At 36.9% G+C, this 16,401-nt stretch overlaps 1 protein-coding gene across 1 annotated transcript; it reads right to left on the bottom strand.

Annotated features, from left to right (window-relative positions):
• Positions 1-219: 219 nt before the first annotated feature.
• LOC110448992 (serine/threonine-protein kinase HT1-like) lies at positions 220-5,223 on the bottom strand. The gene is made up of 3 exons (XM_021495560.1): positions 4,436-5,223; positions 2,897-3,583; positions 220-1,208 (listed from the first exon to the last, which is right to left on the bottom strand). The coding sequence occupies exons 1-3, from the start codon at positions 4,898-4,900 to the stop codon at positions 879-881; spliced, it is 1,482 nt and encodes a 493-aa protein (XP_021351235.1). The 5' UTR covers positions 4,901-5,223; the 3' UTR covers positions 220-878.
• Between the last annotated feature and the right edge of the window lie 11,178 nt (positions 5,224-16,401).

The raw sequence follows: 16,401 nt of genomic DNA on the forward strand, positions 1-16,401 counted from the left end.
AACGAAGCATGACAGACACACAGACGAAAAAACCTCAAATTAATATCCCCCGTTTCGGTGAAAGCGAGTGTTAAACATAAGTATACAACATTTGATACATATCAAGTTATTTATTGTTGAACGGTATAAACTAGTGGCTACGTTTCAATGCTTAAATGAAGGTTGCGACTTAATCCGAAATACACTCCAATATCAAAGTACACGATGCTTTAAAGATACCGCCAACACAAATACATGCAAAAACATGTACCTCTACCCTAACTTTAAGAACTGTTTTTAGGTGGATGAAAAAAAATATCAAGAATGGTAAAGTTGACATTTAAAAGGACACACGGCCGGACAGGTCAGTTGTTGCAGCAACAAAGAACATTGCTGCCTGTGAAAGCAATACTTAAGAATGATTAACTGTTCCTGAAAAAGCTCAAGACATATTGTCAGACTTTCAGAGGGCAGTGCACATTGTATTCTGACCAAGTGCTGGAATTGAGGAAAGCCCTGTGCCCGATGGATCCCTGATTTGCTGACATCTGAATAAAAGGCCAAACGTTTAAAATATGCTGTTATCAAAACATATATACAGTTTCCAATACTAAGTAACACTAAACAAAACAAAATGACAAATTACGGAGATTGCGATTGCTATCTGAGATTATTATAGGGGAAACAACCTTGGTCTATTACTTAGCATAACAATTGCCAACAAAAATCAACAAAAAAAAGCCACAACAAAAGACACACTTGGTTAGCATAAAGCATTAAGGAAAGGTGATAGTATACTGCTGACGGCGTTCGCCTCGCACATTATTCTTTTCATTGTGAGTAAGTGTCATTTTTGAAAGGAAGACTTTCAAGAGAAAATGTCAATGCTTGTATTAGTGTCACATAAAGAGAGACTCCCACTTTTCAACAGAATCACTAAAACTTGGTGCAGAAGGTCGGAGGGACGGATCCCGGCTCCAACATGTTTTGACGTTTTCCTCAACATTTTCATCTATGTCAGATCCAAACACAGGTCTTTCCTCTCCATTTCCTACATGACGTTCTATTTGTTTAGCATTTAGGGAATCAAATGGTTCATCTTCCGAGATGATCTCGAACACCACAAGACCAAGAGAGTAAACATCGGCTCTCATCATAGCAGCCCGGTCTAACAGCTCCCCACGGAGTACTTCAGGGGCAGAATAACGAGGGGTTCCGATGTTCCGCACCTGTTGAATAACAAAGATTCAACTTATGGCAATTGTAAAGAAGTTAACAATTAAAAACACATGAAACTTTCAACAATGACACTTGTAATTGCATATAGTTATACATTATCTCTATAATAGCGTGTCTGATTGGATTATATTGATCACATGATGGGGAAAAAACATGATGTCAACCTTACGCACTCGAGAATCCCAGGTCATATTTCCCTTAATCGGAGCGAGCTTCTTTATAACATTAGACAAGAACCGCCACAGCTGTTTAAGGAGTAAAACACAATTAACCCCTGTGACCTTGAAAGTCAAACATGGCCATAAAGTTGAATTTGTTTTTACAGCCCTTCATCCCGGAACGCAACTTGCTAAATATCACCACCCTATACCTTTTGTTTATTGATGACTTTTAAATATTTGTGGAATATGGACAAGATGAGACCAGGAAAGTGTGTCAAGGTCATTCACATTTACAAGCAATCACCCTTTACACTTTAGTTATTCAGAAGAAGACGTTTAAAGGTTTTTAACAATTGACCTATGTGACCTTGAATATGAGTGAAGATCATTTATTACAACAAATTTGATAGCCCTTCATCCATGCATGCTAATAGCCAAATATCATCACCCTGGAGGTTTTGGTAATTTAGAAGAAGTCGTTAAAAGATTTTTTAAGACAATTCATCCCGGTGTCCTTGAATATGAGTAAAGGTCATTCAATTGAACAAACTTGGTAGCCCTTCATGCCAACATCCTTCTGGCCAAATATCATCACCCTGACTGTGTGATGCTTTAATTGCTTGCCATATGGAAACAGCTCATCAATCTGAAAATTACTCATTAAAAAGTTCACATGTGACCCTATTCAGAAGAAGTTATTTAAATATTTAAACATATTTGACCCACTGTGACCTTGAATATGGGCGAAGGTCATTCATTTGAACAAACCTGGTAGTGCTTTATCGGGCCAGGTGAGCTAAAAAGGCAATAACATTTGTTTTAATCAAAATACCAATTTAAGTAAATGTGAAATGTCCCATTTCATTGATGATAACACGTGTCGTTACACGAGTCACAACAGTTTAAATAGAAACAAAACATTGCCATATTCTTATATACTGTCTGATGCTCGGAATAAATGTTTGTAATTGAACCAGATAAACCGCACATATGGGGATATTTACAAGGTTACAAGGAGAAAATGTACATTGGAAGACAACTCGACCTCTTTATCTATAAAAATAATATCAATTTAGGTAACTCTATCTCTATATTATATATAAATTCCAGTAACGGTATCATGATAGTGACATGACAGATCGAGTTGCCTCCCCATTTTGGTATTCTTTGAAATATCCTGTGTAGCACGCACATACTATCATCTCTGTAACATATTCCCCTCTTTAAAATAAGGTACACTGTACGGCTTCAACAAAGTAAAAACGATTGATTTTTCACAATAGCAGATACTTAAGGGAAAATATATGTTTTATACATTAAGAGAAAATGTAGGATATGTATGACTTTACATATAGCTTACATTTTCCATCACTGATCTGCTCTTGTAAACAGTCAAAAGTATGAATTATAATTGAAATGTTTTGTTTTCCTTTGAGAGCAGGCTTTTTGGGAAAAGTCAATTTTCGATTGTACCTACTGTTAACACATATATGTCAACCTCAATGTGCAATTCTTACCTGATCATGCGCTGTTGACGACGTATCGGAACTATTTCTCATCATGCTAAGCCCAAAGTCAGTAATCTTCGCCACGTAACCACCCTCCCTGGAATCCATCAAGACGTTCTGGGACTTGATGTCACAATGAGCGATGTTTTTCTCGTGCAAGTATGCTAGTCCACGGGATATCTGAATAATGATGCTCAGCTTGTTGTCTTCTGTAAGGGTGGCATCCGAATCTGCAGACATGTGAAGTATTTGGAACAGACAGCTTTCCATGAACTCCATGACGATAGCGATGTTCGGGGTCACACAACAGGCGCCAACGAACTTGACGATATTAGGATGGTCGAGGGCACAGAAGACTTGCACTTCCGAAGTAAACTCTTGTAATCGTTTCTTCGATATTCTCTGGACCCGCAGTTTTTTAACAGCCACGAAAGTACCCTTCCATTTAGCGCAATAGACGTCTCCGAATCCTCCATGGCCAATCCTTTTTCTCATATCCAGCTCATCAAATTCGATTCTTTCTCCGCGATAACTTTTCAGAAGATCAAATGACGTCAAAGGTTCTTTACTCTTTTGTGATTCCTGTTGGCATAACCGGACCTGTTCCATACGGTTGATGAGGTCCGCTGCTTGCTCACTAACTTCCGCGCCGTACAGAGAATCTTCTTGTAGATGTCCTAGGTCCATATCTTCTTCCTGAAAGACGAATAAAATACAGAACTTGAACGTACAGCAAGCATTATATACTTTTCCTTTACATTTACAAATTCACTAAGTATTATAGTAAATGATGCAAAAACATAACGTCAATGTGAAGAATTTAATATAATTATCTAAAAACATTAGTATAAACTATTTACCCTTGTTTTTATTGCTACTATCTACTTTATACCTGTGATTTGTGTTAGTGTTATATCTAGTTTTTTAAAATATTGAATTATCCTTCAGTAGTTTCCGGGTTTGTTGTGTCAATTTCTAATGGAAATTCTAATTTATTTGAGATGTAACACGACAGTTAAACCACGATATACCGTCCGCAAATTTCTCATTTGCATATGAAGCCCGGATGGCAATTGTTAATGACGTCGATGACTTTGACTGGCCCTAAAACGTCATGAAATTGATTATTCATGATGCCACGAACACTATCATGAACCCGAAAGGTCAACGTAATTCCGCCTCACTTTGAATATTTCTGACGTCACCAATCCAGAGCAGAGATACCCAGAATTTGAGGAAATAACTCAAAAATATCTTTAAATCATCATTTCTTTCGGTAGTTGTAGTTTAAAATGAATTAGAATGGGGATAACCCTTCTGTATTTTGAAATTTTGGGAAGCATATTGTGGTTATACTGTCGCGAATATCCGTTTTACTGGCTCTGCTCCGCGTTGCCAGTAACACTCAATTTGCGACAGTATAATCACGATATACCATCGCAAATTTCAAAATACAGTTGGATTATTCCCTAATTGGACGCATGTCATATATACCTGTAACATTAAGAATATTATCTGTATCAAAAACGGATATTGCGAAATACTTACTGGTCGCTCATAATATCTATCTGTCAAGTCTCTAACCCAACGTGTCATGCTGCTTTCCTTCCGGTTGACTGGTGATCCCGTCTTAGATCCGGACCTTCCTGATGAACGTGACACAGACATAGATCCGAGCGGCATGCCAACACGTCCTAAGCGCCGGTTAAAGGGGTTATCAACATATACTCTTGCACCAGATGACTGTGAAGAACTCTTTGAAATCACCGCTGTGCCATGCTCCTTTCCCACCCTACCTTCTCTCCTGTTTTGGGCATTATCCACGTATGTTTTAGAGGAATAGCTTTGCGATGTTGAAGAGAAGGAGGGTCTTGACATCACCGCCGTTCCATGCTCCATTCCCACCCTACCTTCTCTCCTGTTTTGGGCATTATACACGTATCTGTTAGAGGAATAGCTTTGCGATGTTGAAGAGGAGGAGGGTCTTGATATCACCGCCGTTCCATGCTCCATTCCCACCCTACCTTCTCTCCTGTTTTGGGCATTATCCACGTATGTTCTAGGAGAAGAGCTTTGCGATGTTCAAGAGGAGGAGGGTCTTGACATCACCGCTGTTCCATGATCCATTCCCACTCTTCCAACGCATCGGTTGTACGCATTGTCTACGTAGGTATTTTTTGATGATCCTCCATATGTTGATCTCCCGGAACTGGATCCTCCGAAACTTGCTCCGCCACCACTAGTGGAAGACCCGGATGACCTCCCTGAAACAGGCATGCTCCCGACTGGCATTCCGACCCTTCCCATACTTCGGCTGGATGCATTGTCTACGTAGGTATTTTTTGATGATCCTCCATAGCTTGATCTCCCGGAACTGGATCGTCCGAAACTTGCTCCGCCACCACTAGTGGAAGACCCGGATGCCCTCCCTGAAACAGGCATGCTCCCGACTGGCATTCCGACCCTTCCCATACTTCGGTTGGATGCATTGTCTACATATGTTCTCGGCATATTTACTTAACCTACAAATACATAAAAGGTATATGTGTATTTCGATATAGTGTTTGAATTTATCTAAAAACACTGTGTTTTTGTTGGAAATAGTCAAATTTTGAATAGCTGTTATTCTTCAAAATACAAAAAGACTTGTTTCATATGGGAACACCTGTAGAAAACACTATCAACAAGCATACTGAATATTGCTAAAATACATGTCCTCTACCGGCCCCGGAAAATGAAAAGGATACAATTAGCATGTAATTGATTTTAATGAAATATCAAGAGGTCCATTGGACCTGTATTGCTCACCTGGTTTTCTATGTAAATCATTACTTCTGAATGCATTAGTACATCTTTATATGAAATTTCCTTAAACCCAGACAAAATCTATGTTCTAACCCAACTGGGACCACAATATCTGACTTTCAACTAATCAGGGGCCTCCATTTAGTTGCCATGTTAACATATTTAAAAAATAAGTAATATTTCATATTACAGGGTGTAATTAGACAATACTTATATTTTCATTCAACTATTAGCTTTTATAAACCTAGAAACCAATTGTATGAAAACTACACCATAGAATATATGATAATCTAGCTGTACCATTTCTTAGGACCGCAGGGGTCAAATCAACCTCATTCAATTAAGAAATGTTTGTTCTTCCTAAATAATGTTTTTGACCAAATTTTGTACAATACACTCAGGCAATTAGGGGGTATTAGCGTCTGAGAGCAAACTATTAGATAATTTTCCATTTTGGGGCCCGGTCTTCCTAGCCCCAGAGGCCGAACCAGCCTAATTTATTTAGGAAATGATTGCCCTCCCCTAATGAAGTTTCAGAACAAATTTGGTTGAAATCTTCTTTGGCGTTTAGGAGGAGATGCGTTTTAAAGCAAATTTAGCTAAGTTTCCCTCCAGGGCCTCGCCCACTGGCCTCAGGGTTCGAACAAACCTCATTTTAAGAAATGATTGCCTGTCCCTACTGATGCTTCAGACTAAATTTGGTTGAAATCCTCTTTGGTGTTTAGAGGAGATAGGTTTTAAAGATAAAGTTGACGACGCACGACGACGGACGCTGCGCCACGGCATAAGCTCAGGTGAGCTAATAATACAAGAAATTGTAATGTTTGTAAAATAAAATGATTGTTATTTTTTTTTGCTTTTGTGGTATTAAATCAATTAATAGCAAGGGTGATAAAGATACGTGAATATCATCACAAATGTGTAATAACGTGTTACTTATCCAGTTTAATTCAGTTCATTATTGCCCTTTGAACAGTGTTACGGCCCCTTGAACTTTGAACCTTGAAGTTATATTTTGTCTGTAGGTATCCTAATGTTTCTATACCATAATGTGTACATGCTATTTCAAATATGTCCGAGATATTATGGTCATTTGTAATTGTGTGAATTGGTCAAAATCCCTCAAGGAATGAAGCCGCTAAAGCGCTGACAAGGATTTTCTGAAAATAGTAACAGTGACCTTGACCTTGACCTAACAACCCTTAAATTCTAAATTGTCCGAGATATTATGGTTCTGTGTAATGGAGTAAAGTTTGATTAAAATCCCCCAAAGAATGAAGCCGCTAGAACGCTGGCAAGGATTTTCTAAAAATAGTAACGCTGATCTTGACCCGACAACCCTGAAACTCGAAGTTGTCCGAGAAATTATTTTCTTTTTAATTGTATGAAGTTCGATTAAAATCCCTCAAGGAACTAAGCCGCCAGAGCGCTGACAATAGTAACGGTGACCTTGACCATGACCCAACGACCCTGAAACTCAAACTTGTTCGAGATATTATGGTTCGTTGTAATTGTGTGAAGTTTGATCCAAATCTCTCCAGGAATTAAGCCGCTAGAGCGCTGACAGATGGATTTTCTAAAAATAGTAACGGTGACCTTGACCTTAAACCCGACAACCTGGAATCTCGAAATAGTCCAAGATAGTATGGTCCTTTGTAATTGTATGACGTTTGATCAAAATCCCTCAAGGAATAAAGCCGCTAGAGCGATGACAAGGATTTTCTAAAAACTGTTACGGTGACCTTGACATTGACCTAACATTGGTGTTACGCACGTACGTACACAGACGGACGGAGAGGAAAACTATAGTCCTCCGGTCTCACCGGTAATGGACTAATAAGCCAAAAGTGAACCCAACTAACCCCTGAAAAAAAACTGTTTCGTCAATTTTCATTCCGGGATATTTCAGGACTTTATTTTGTAGCGATTATTTGCAAATATCAACCGTCTTCTAGGTTAAATCGTCAATCGTAACTCCACGCCCTTTTGAATAATAATTATTACTTATCGAGACTGCTACGAAGACATATTTTAGCACAACGCTGTTTTTTTGGTTGTTATCACATATTCATTTTATACAAAGGAAATGGATATATCGCATTGAACGGGAAAAACAAAGACATTTTCCAACTGTAACATTTTTTTCAAGTCCCGCGGCGCGACTATTGCGTCATCAGAAAAGCGCGGGAATGTGCAGCGAAGTTATTGACGCCAAGTTGTAATGACGTCACGTTTGATAACAATACAGAGCGCCATTTTGAATGGGTTTTCACTCCAATTCTGCCAAGTGCTAGTATTATCTGGTAAGAAAATGATGTAAATTGTGTAGTTATGTAAATACAATAATGTCTGCTGCAAAGGTAGGCAACACGGCCACTTATTCTGCCGTCACTTAATCTAAAGTTAAAACCAAAAATCTACGCAGAGAATATAATGTACCGTTAAGATTGGACAATACTAAGAGCGAACTTTTTACTTGTGAAGCTATAATGTTTTTGTTCATCTTCACTGCATTAAAGGTATGCTTTTATCAAATGTAGAATTTATGATATTTCACTAGTAAACTGTAATAAATATCAATAACGTAGGGTTTACCATCATATTTTTTGTAGACAGTATGCGGCCTCAATTTCCCAGAAGGCTTTCACGCATTGAGAAGCAACGGAAGAGGACAAAGTGTTTACAAATCAAACCCCGGCGTAGTCTCGTTTAACCAGGCGTTTGATCACTATTCGGCTTGGCTTGCGCAGTCAACAAGAGTCTGGTTGATCGAGACTAACCCCGGCGGCACTTTGCGACGATTGGGGGTTTGAAAACAAGGTCCCACCTGCTTTCAAAATAATTAAAATCAAAATATCGTGAATGAATGGAAGAGGCAGTTCTCCGAACAAATTTATAAAACAGAAAATCAGTAAAAAGGGAAAGCTCCTAATGAAAAGTAGCAATTAAAAACAAAACGCAAGCGCACAACTCTTTAGGGAACTGTTGAATTTTTACAAAGTTGCAATAATATCGGTTGAAATACAACTTAAGGTAATGGGATTGTGTCACCATTTTTCTGTAGAATTTCTTCAAAATTTGTTGTTATATTGCAAAAAACAAAAAAATATAGGTTGTCAGAATTGTAAGGATTTTAAATGGAAATTTATGTAAAAAGGAGTGAATTTTGAAAAAAAATGACAGACACAATTTTTGGCAAAATAATGTTAATAAAACCACGGAATTACATTAGATGTTATCTGAATCCTTGGTATTATTACATAAGTGTATAACAATTTAATAAATGCTGAAATTGTGTAAAATTAATTATCTATAAACGATTAAAAATTGTCATTTTATAATAAAACTATATACATTGAAAAACTTCACAGTTGTGAAATACACAATAGGTAGCCGGTTTCCTAAAGTACAGAAAAATGGAAACATGTGACTCATTGATCGAACACACTGTTCTGTCAATAATAAACATACAATATTCATCAGTTTAATATTAAACATTAGAATATGCGGAAACTGTGATACTGCATTGGATTTTCAACTAGGGGTGTACTTCCTAATTCCGTTTATCAATACACTTCTATGACCTTAAGGATCCCCGTTCCAGCCAGAGCAAAACACTAAAGAACTCCATTGTCTTTTTTTAGTGTTAGAATCACCTGCCCCTGATAACCATTCGACAATCTTGTTATCTTCCCTTGAATAGATTTCGTTTGAATAACAATTCGAGTACAGAGTTGTGTCCCTTGCGTTGAAAATCTCAAATCGCGGAAGGTGTGGGAATAAAAGCTGTCGTAACGATGTAAACAACTTCGTGGCAGTGATGGCCGACATGCAAACCCGACGTAAAATCGGCCGTTTTAAATGTAAACTAAACGCATTAACTGACAATACTAACAACAACGATGTCCATTAACAACTGCTAGACCACGACTATGCGACGAAACAAAGTGACAATTGTTCACACATTGAAGAGACGCTGGCTACTGATGCTTACAGACAATTTTACTTATGAGTCGACACCGACGTCCGATGAGGATCCCTCCAGTACTAGTGATTACGAATATGCCAATAACTTTTAACCTGATCGCAGGGTAGACGAGTGGTTGAACTCGCGATGTTATCTAAATACCTGGACCAGAAAGGTTGTAAGGAATGCGGGACTAGGCTACGGTTGTATACCCAACAGGAAAGCATTTGTCCTTCGAAGTTTACTTCACACGGCCAGTCATTTTAGATTAAAAAATGTCAAAATGACGGACTAGGGTGAATAACTGAGGAAGGAGTACCTACTTCTAGTAAATAGGATCGCATAACATTTTTTTTTTAATCGTAATTTTTCATATGATGTTGACTTAGAATGTATGATCATATAACAACCTTTACTCTATAAAGAATTAATTTTCGACTTCAGATAGAATACGTATTGAAAACACGGGGAAAACATTTGTTTACGTTGTAAAAATGACGCGTGTTGCCGATAACTACGGCTTCTGTTTCGGACAAGAAAGAAATGATTAAAGTTGTCTCAACATAAAAAAGAGTCCATTTACAAGAATGCTTTAATCTATGTAAAGTATTGAAAAAATATAATTATCAAGTATCTCAACACGTTCCATATCTGACACATATTCTACATGTACACGTAGTGGTATTGCCATACAGTTCATTGTGTGTGATGGCTAATATGACTTACCAAGTGTTAGCGTATGGAGACAATGCAAGTGGGAAAGAGAGTATACATAAATGCATATGCATGGTCTAGAAAAAGAAAATGGCGAAAGACATCGAGTTGTTCAATGTAATAATATTTTTACAAACGTTTCTCTTTTTTATACGCGTGTAGTTTGTCATTGCATATATGCACTTTATGAAAACATTTGAAAAGGGATATTCGTCTCGTGAATATTCCTTTTTACAGAAAGGTTTGTCCCATGGTTGAGGGAAGGTGTTTAGCCCGTACCATCTGTACCGGTCACATTCCGGTAATACATTTAATATATATTTATATCTATCTACTTTATGGTGATGCCTATCATCATTGTTAACATTTAATTGTAAATGTATGACGGGAGAAGGCTGTGATAAATTGTAAAAACTTGTGCCCCATCCCTTGTTCAATTTTATTGGCAACAAATATGTTTAAAGCTAAATAAATTGAAATTCTGAATATTGGCAAGTGTGCAATTAACTTCTGATGATGAATAATTACTGTTAAATAAGTTTGAATACGGACTTAGAAATCATATTACTTGGTTTCATAGTGCGGTAAGAAGTTGCAGTTGCCTGACGGCCCCTCTTTGGGGGCCCCATTGGAAACCGTTTCATCTCGCTCAGACCACCGCCTAGTCAGGTGACGTTATCGGTGCTATTTTTAGCAGGGCTTTCCCGAACAACTCAAGTGGTCAAACTGGACATTTGGAACGGACTAGGAATATGGGGATAGCGAGGTAACATAAGTAGAAGTGCATACAATACATACATTCCTTAAAAAAATAGGGCTCTTCACGTGATGTCCCTTTAATGTATACTAAGAAGTGCCGTATAAAACGAAAGTGAAAGTAAAGTGGTAAAGATTCTTACCCGACAGCCAGAATCAAATCAGATAAAGTGGCCAGTGCATGGTGGAACATACGATGAATAAAGTAAACACTCTTGATAACCTAGCCTATATCAAATGTTAGTGCAAGTTTCCTCTAGCCCTGATAGATCAGACATCTATCTGTCAAAATGTCAAAGTCTGGTGTCAGGGCCAGAGGAAACTCGGGCTAATTAAATATATGCTATTGAAAAGGTTTATGGGTCAATATAGCTACTGCTGTATCGGCTCTCGGGTTATGAAAGGACCATGTAATTTTCGTTTGGTCAAATGACATAACCTGTGATTGCTTCGTATTACAGCATGCTGAGTTCGCGCTAAAACTGATCAATGTAGCCTGTTTGTGGTACATTCAATGTATGTGGTATTCTGTGCACATGTCAGTGTAGAAAATACAGGTTCACCAATGATTATACTACTACATGTATAACGTAATGCATGACAACCAAACTCTCTCAATCTGTCGATATTTTAAAGAAAATATGAACTGATTACAAATGTCCTATACTGACATTTGCCGGGAAGAAATCTGTGCATCAAAATGGCGTTCAATGTGCACGTAGCCAACATGAAATTTGGATTACCGCCACACAAAACAATTGACAGTTCGTTAGACTGGCATGGGAATAAACAAAATAATATATATCATAATATCAACAAAAGTCAATACACCTGCTCGCTCCGTCGTTCCTGTCTACTTTCGTAAATGCACCTGTACCTTGTGACCTAGATTTCGTTAGAGTCGTCCTGGTCTGCGGTCTCGTACACAACAGAAGACAGTAAGTGCATCTATTGACTGTACCGTACACACTTACACCTGTGTTATCTTTGTATTCACCTGTCAGGTGAACATTTAACTGTATGTTAATGATTTCAATTATTTGAAGATTTAAAGATAACAATTATTCCAAGTATAATGATACGTTTGTAATCTAACAATGCTTTAAAGTGGGAACGAATCTATTTCACTGTGCCTGCTCTCTGCGCTGGGTATTTCCCAACCACCCGATGTGTCACAGTTCATGAGAATCCTATACCGTAATACGTTGATATGTGTACTTTTACTTTCGATATCGTTTCGTGAAATAAATTGCATTATCAGCCGCGGATTAAGAAGGGCGCTTTTGGGCGCACCCCCTCCTCGGTACGCCGCCAGAGGAGGGTACGCCCCCACTAAAACTGCCAAGTGAATTCTTTGGTTCACAAACATCAATATTGACTGTGTTTTAGCAGTTTGGCCAATACAGTCATCAAACTTACTTTCACGTCATTTAGCAGCATATATTAATTATGCATGTGTGCTTAGGCGTTGACTTATTATTTTAATGGATAGTGAATTAACAAATAGTTATAAAATTATTATAGAAATTCCCTCTAGCTTGAAGCTAGAAGTCGACCGTAATCTTAAAATCTGCCACACTTGTACGTCTGTCGAAACTACATTACATGTAAGCCATAGTTGTGGTTTTTGAGACATCCATATTATGGTAATAATATTTCTATATATGTAATGTAATTTGTGTGTTTTAATGAAATAATTTAAAATGAAATCAATAAAACTTTGCTCTATGTCCAACTTTACCAAAGTATGGAAATAATAAATCTTGTTTTTTAAGAATTATATACGAACTATTTCACCTTGACACTTAACTTATAATTAAAAAGATGATTTAAGCAATACATAAAGCTTTGTATTTTGAATAATAATTTCAAAAAATGTCAAAAATGTCAAAAGTCTAAACTATCCATTCGCATGTCAATAGACTGACAAAATACTAGATACAAGAAACTTTATTTAGAGTCGCATACAAACATGTATAAACAAGAAACATAAGCAGTAAAGCTTGTATTGCTACAAACATATATAGGGAAAACAATAATAATAACATAATAACACACGAAACAGGATAACGACATATAGCGTATACATAAATAGCTTTAAATTCTATCACAACGAAAGAAAAACAAAGCATATCTCAGGATTCTAAGTGATCGGGAATCCCCTATCTACGGAGGTTTCCAAGACATGACACTTAAGGTATATCAAATAATAATAACGACAGTATTGATATGGAACTATAATTCAAATAAAAACATGATGATAAGTCACTCAATTGAATTAAAATGAACACCTGCATATCACACACGTATACTTTACGACTAATGGTTATATCACTGTAAAGTGGACAATGTACATAATACAAATATAGCAATAGAAATGACAAAATATACGCTAAAATATTATGAATTAAAGATGGTAATAAAATGTATTGTCTCAGTCAGTTCTGTCAAAATATGAGGTATCCAACGGATATACAAGATGATACTGATATCAATGGTGTACTTCTGGCTACCTTTTATTTGCTAGCGCCTTCTTTGGCAACACCTCACTTGTGGCTTTAAAGTTGAGCATCTGCCAAGGTGATGAAGTCAATGGGTTCTGTCTCCAGGCCAGGACATAGCAAAGTCCTTAAAATTGTAGTTGTTATTCTCTGCTAACCGTTCAGCATTTAGGGTAATGGCAACAACTTGTTCACCCGTTGTCAGTTGTCAGTTGTGACCGGGCATAATGCTGTGGTGGGTGCCTTCGGAATGGTATATCAGTGAGATGACACTAGAAAGTTAGCATCAGATCAACTGTGTGTTAATGATTTCAATTATTTGAAGATTTAAAGATAACAATTATTTCAAGTATAATGATACGTCTGTAATCTAACTATGCTTTATAGTGGGAACGAATCTATTTCACTGTGCCTGCTTTCTGCGCTGGGTATTTCCCAACCACCCGATGTGTCACAGTTCATGAGAATCCTATACCGTAATACGTTTATATGTGTACTTTTACTTTCGATATCGTTTCGTGAAATAAATTGCATTATCAGCCGCGGATTAAGAAGGGCGCTTTTGGGCGCACCCCCTCCTCGGAACGCCGCCAGAGGAGGGTACGCCCCCACTGAAACTGCCAAGTGAATTCTTTGGTTCACAAACATCAATATTGACTGTGTTTTAGCAGTTTGGCCAATACAGTTATCAAACTTACTTTCACGTCATTTAGCAGCATATATTATATATGCATGTGTGCTTAGGCGTTGACTTATTATTTTAATGGATAGTGAATTAACAAATAGTTATAAAATTATTATAGAAATTCCCTCTAGCTTGAAGCTAGAAGTCGACCGTAATCTTAAAATCTGCCACCATTGTACGTCTGTCGAAACTACATTACATGTAAGCCATAGTTGTGGTTTTTGAGACATCCATATTATGGTAATAATATTTCTATATATGTAATGTAATTTGTGTGCTTTAATGAAATAATTTAAAATGAAATCAATAAAACTTTGCTCTATGTCCAACTTTACCAAAGTATGGAAATAATAAATCTTGTTTTTTAAGAATTATATACGAACTATTTCACATTGACACTTAACTTATAATTAGAAAGATAATTTAAGCAATACATAAAGCTTTGTATTTTGAATAATAATTTTAAAAAATGTCAAAAATGTCAAAAGTCTAAACTATCCATTCGCATGCCAATAGACTGACAAAATACTAGATACAAGAAACTTTATTTAGAGTCGCATTCAAACATGTATAAACAAGAAACATAAGCAGTAAAGCTTATATTGCTACAAACATATATAGGGAAAACAATAATAATAACATAATAACACACGAAACAGGATAACCACAGACAGCTTATACATAAATAGCTTTAAATTCTATCACAACGAAAGAAAAACAAAGCATATCTCAGGATTCTAAGTGATCGGGAATCCCCTATCTACGGAGGCCCCCAAGACATGACACTTAATGAATATTAAATAATAATAATAAGGACAGTATTGATATAGAGTTATGATTCAAATAAAAGCATGATGATAGGTCACTCAATTGAATTAAAATGAACACTTGCATATCTTACGACTAATGGTTAAAACACTGTAAAGTGGACAATGTACATAATGCAAATAAAGCAACAGAAATGACAAAATATACGCTAAAATATTATGAATTTAAAAATGGTAATGAAATTTATTGTCTCAGTCAGTTCTGTCAAAATATTAGGTATCAAACTGATAAACAAGATGATACTGATATCAATAGTGTACTTCAAATTTGTATTGTAACTTATTTCTACTTCTGGCTACATTTTATTTGCTAGCGCCTTCCTTGGCAATACCACACTTTTTGCTTTTATGTTGAACGTGAGGAAGGCAATGGGTTCTGTCCCCAGGCCGGGACATACCAAAGTCCTTACCATTGTAGTTATTATTCCCTGCTTAACGTTTTGCATATTGGGGAATGGCAATAACTGGTTCACCCGTTGTCAGTGTACTATTGTGTTGGGTCCCTTCTGCACACATACACACATGCATGCATGCATACATAACACACGTGGAGGCACATCCTTAAATCTCCTTAGATGTTGATAGGACATTAAACCTATAAAACCGACATTTAACCCTATAGAACCAAATCGTACTGTGAAATAATAGTATAGATAAATGCTGCAATAGCATAAAATAGATCAATAGAAACAGAAGTATAGAATAAAGCATAATCAGGGCGTGCATATGAAACACTAGTCTTGTAAAGGTAGATTGGGCTATCCTAGGAGTGGATCAATCTCCTGAACTCCTTGAAAGTTCAACTGGTTGGAATTTATTGGGTGAATATCTTCACACCCGTGCCGCCTCGAAAAGAAAGTACCCTGGGCACCTCTGCAGTATTTTCTTTCCTAAGTTCAGAGTTTAACATCTTTACATTTACAAGGTGAAGGATATACTCAGGAGACGCATTCACTCAAACACATTCTCATATCAACAGACTCAAACACACACTTGTAACTAAAGCGCTGTGTCTCAATCTTCCAGCTTAATAACGTCAGCGTTGTGTCTCGATCGTCAGGGTTGTGTCTCAATCTTCCAGCTTAATATTTTCGTTGAAATAAACATTAAAATATCGATACAATTTCAATAATTTAATCAAGCAATATATTCAATTCAAATTTTATGATAGTTAACATAAAACGGTGAATATTATTGAACCATAATGGATATCGCTACGCCTGTGTTATGGTCTCATAACACGAAGCTTGCCTTGGTAG

The sequence above is a fragment of the Mizuhopecten yessoensis genome, unplaced genomic scaffold, assembly GCF_002113885.1.
Source record: "Mizuhopecten yessoensis strain PY_sf001 unplaced genomic scaffold, ASM211388v2 scaffold4411, whole genome shotgun sequence".
Lineage (NCBI taxonomy): Eukaryota > Metazoa > Mollusca > Bivalvia > Pectinida > Pectinidae > Mizuhopecten > Mizuhopecten yessoensis.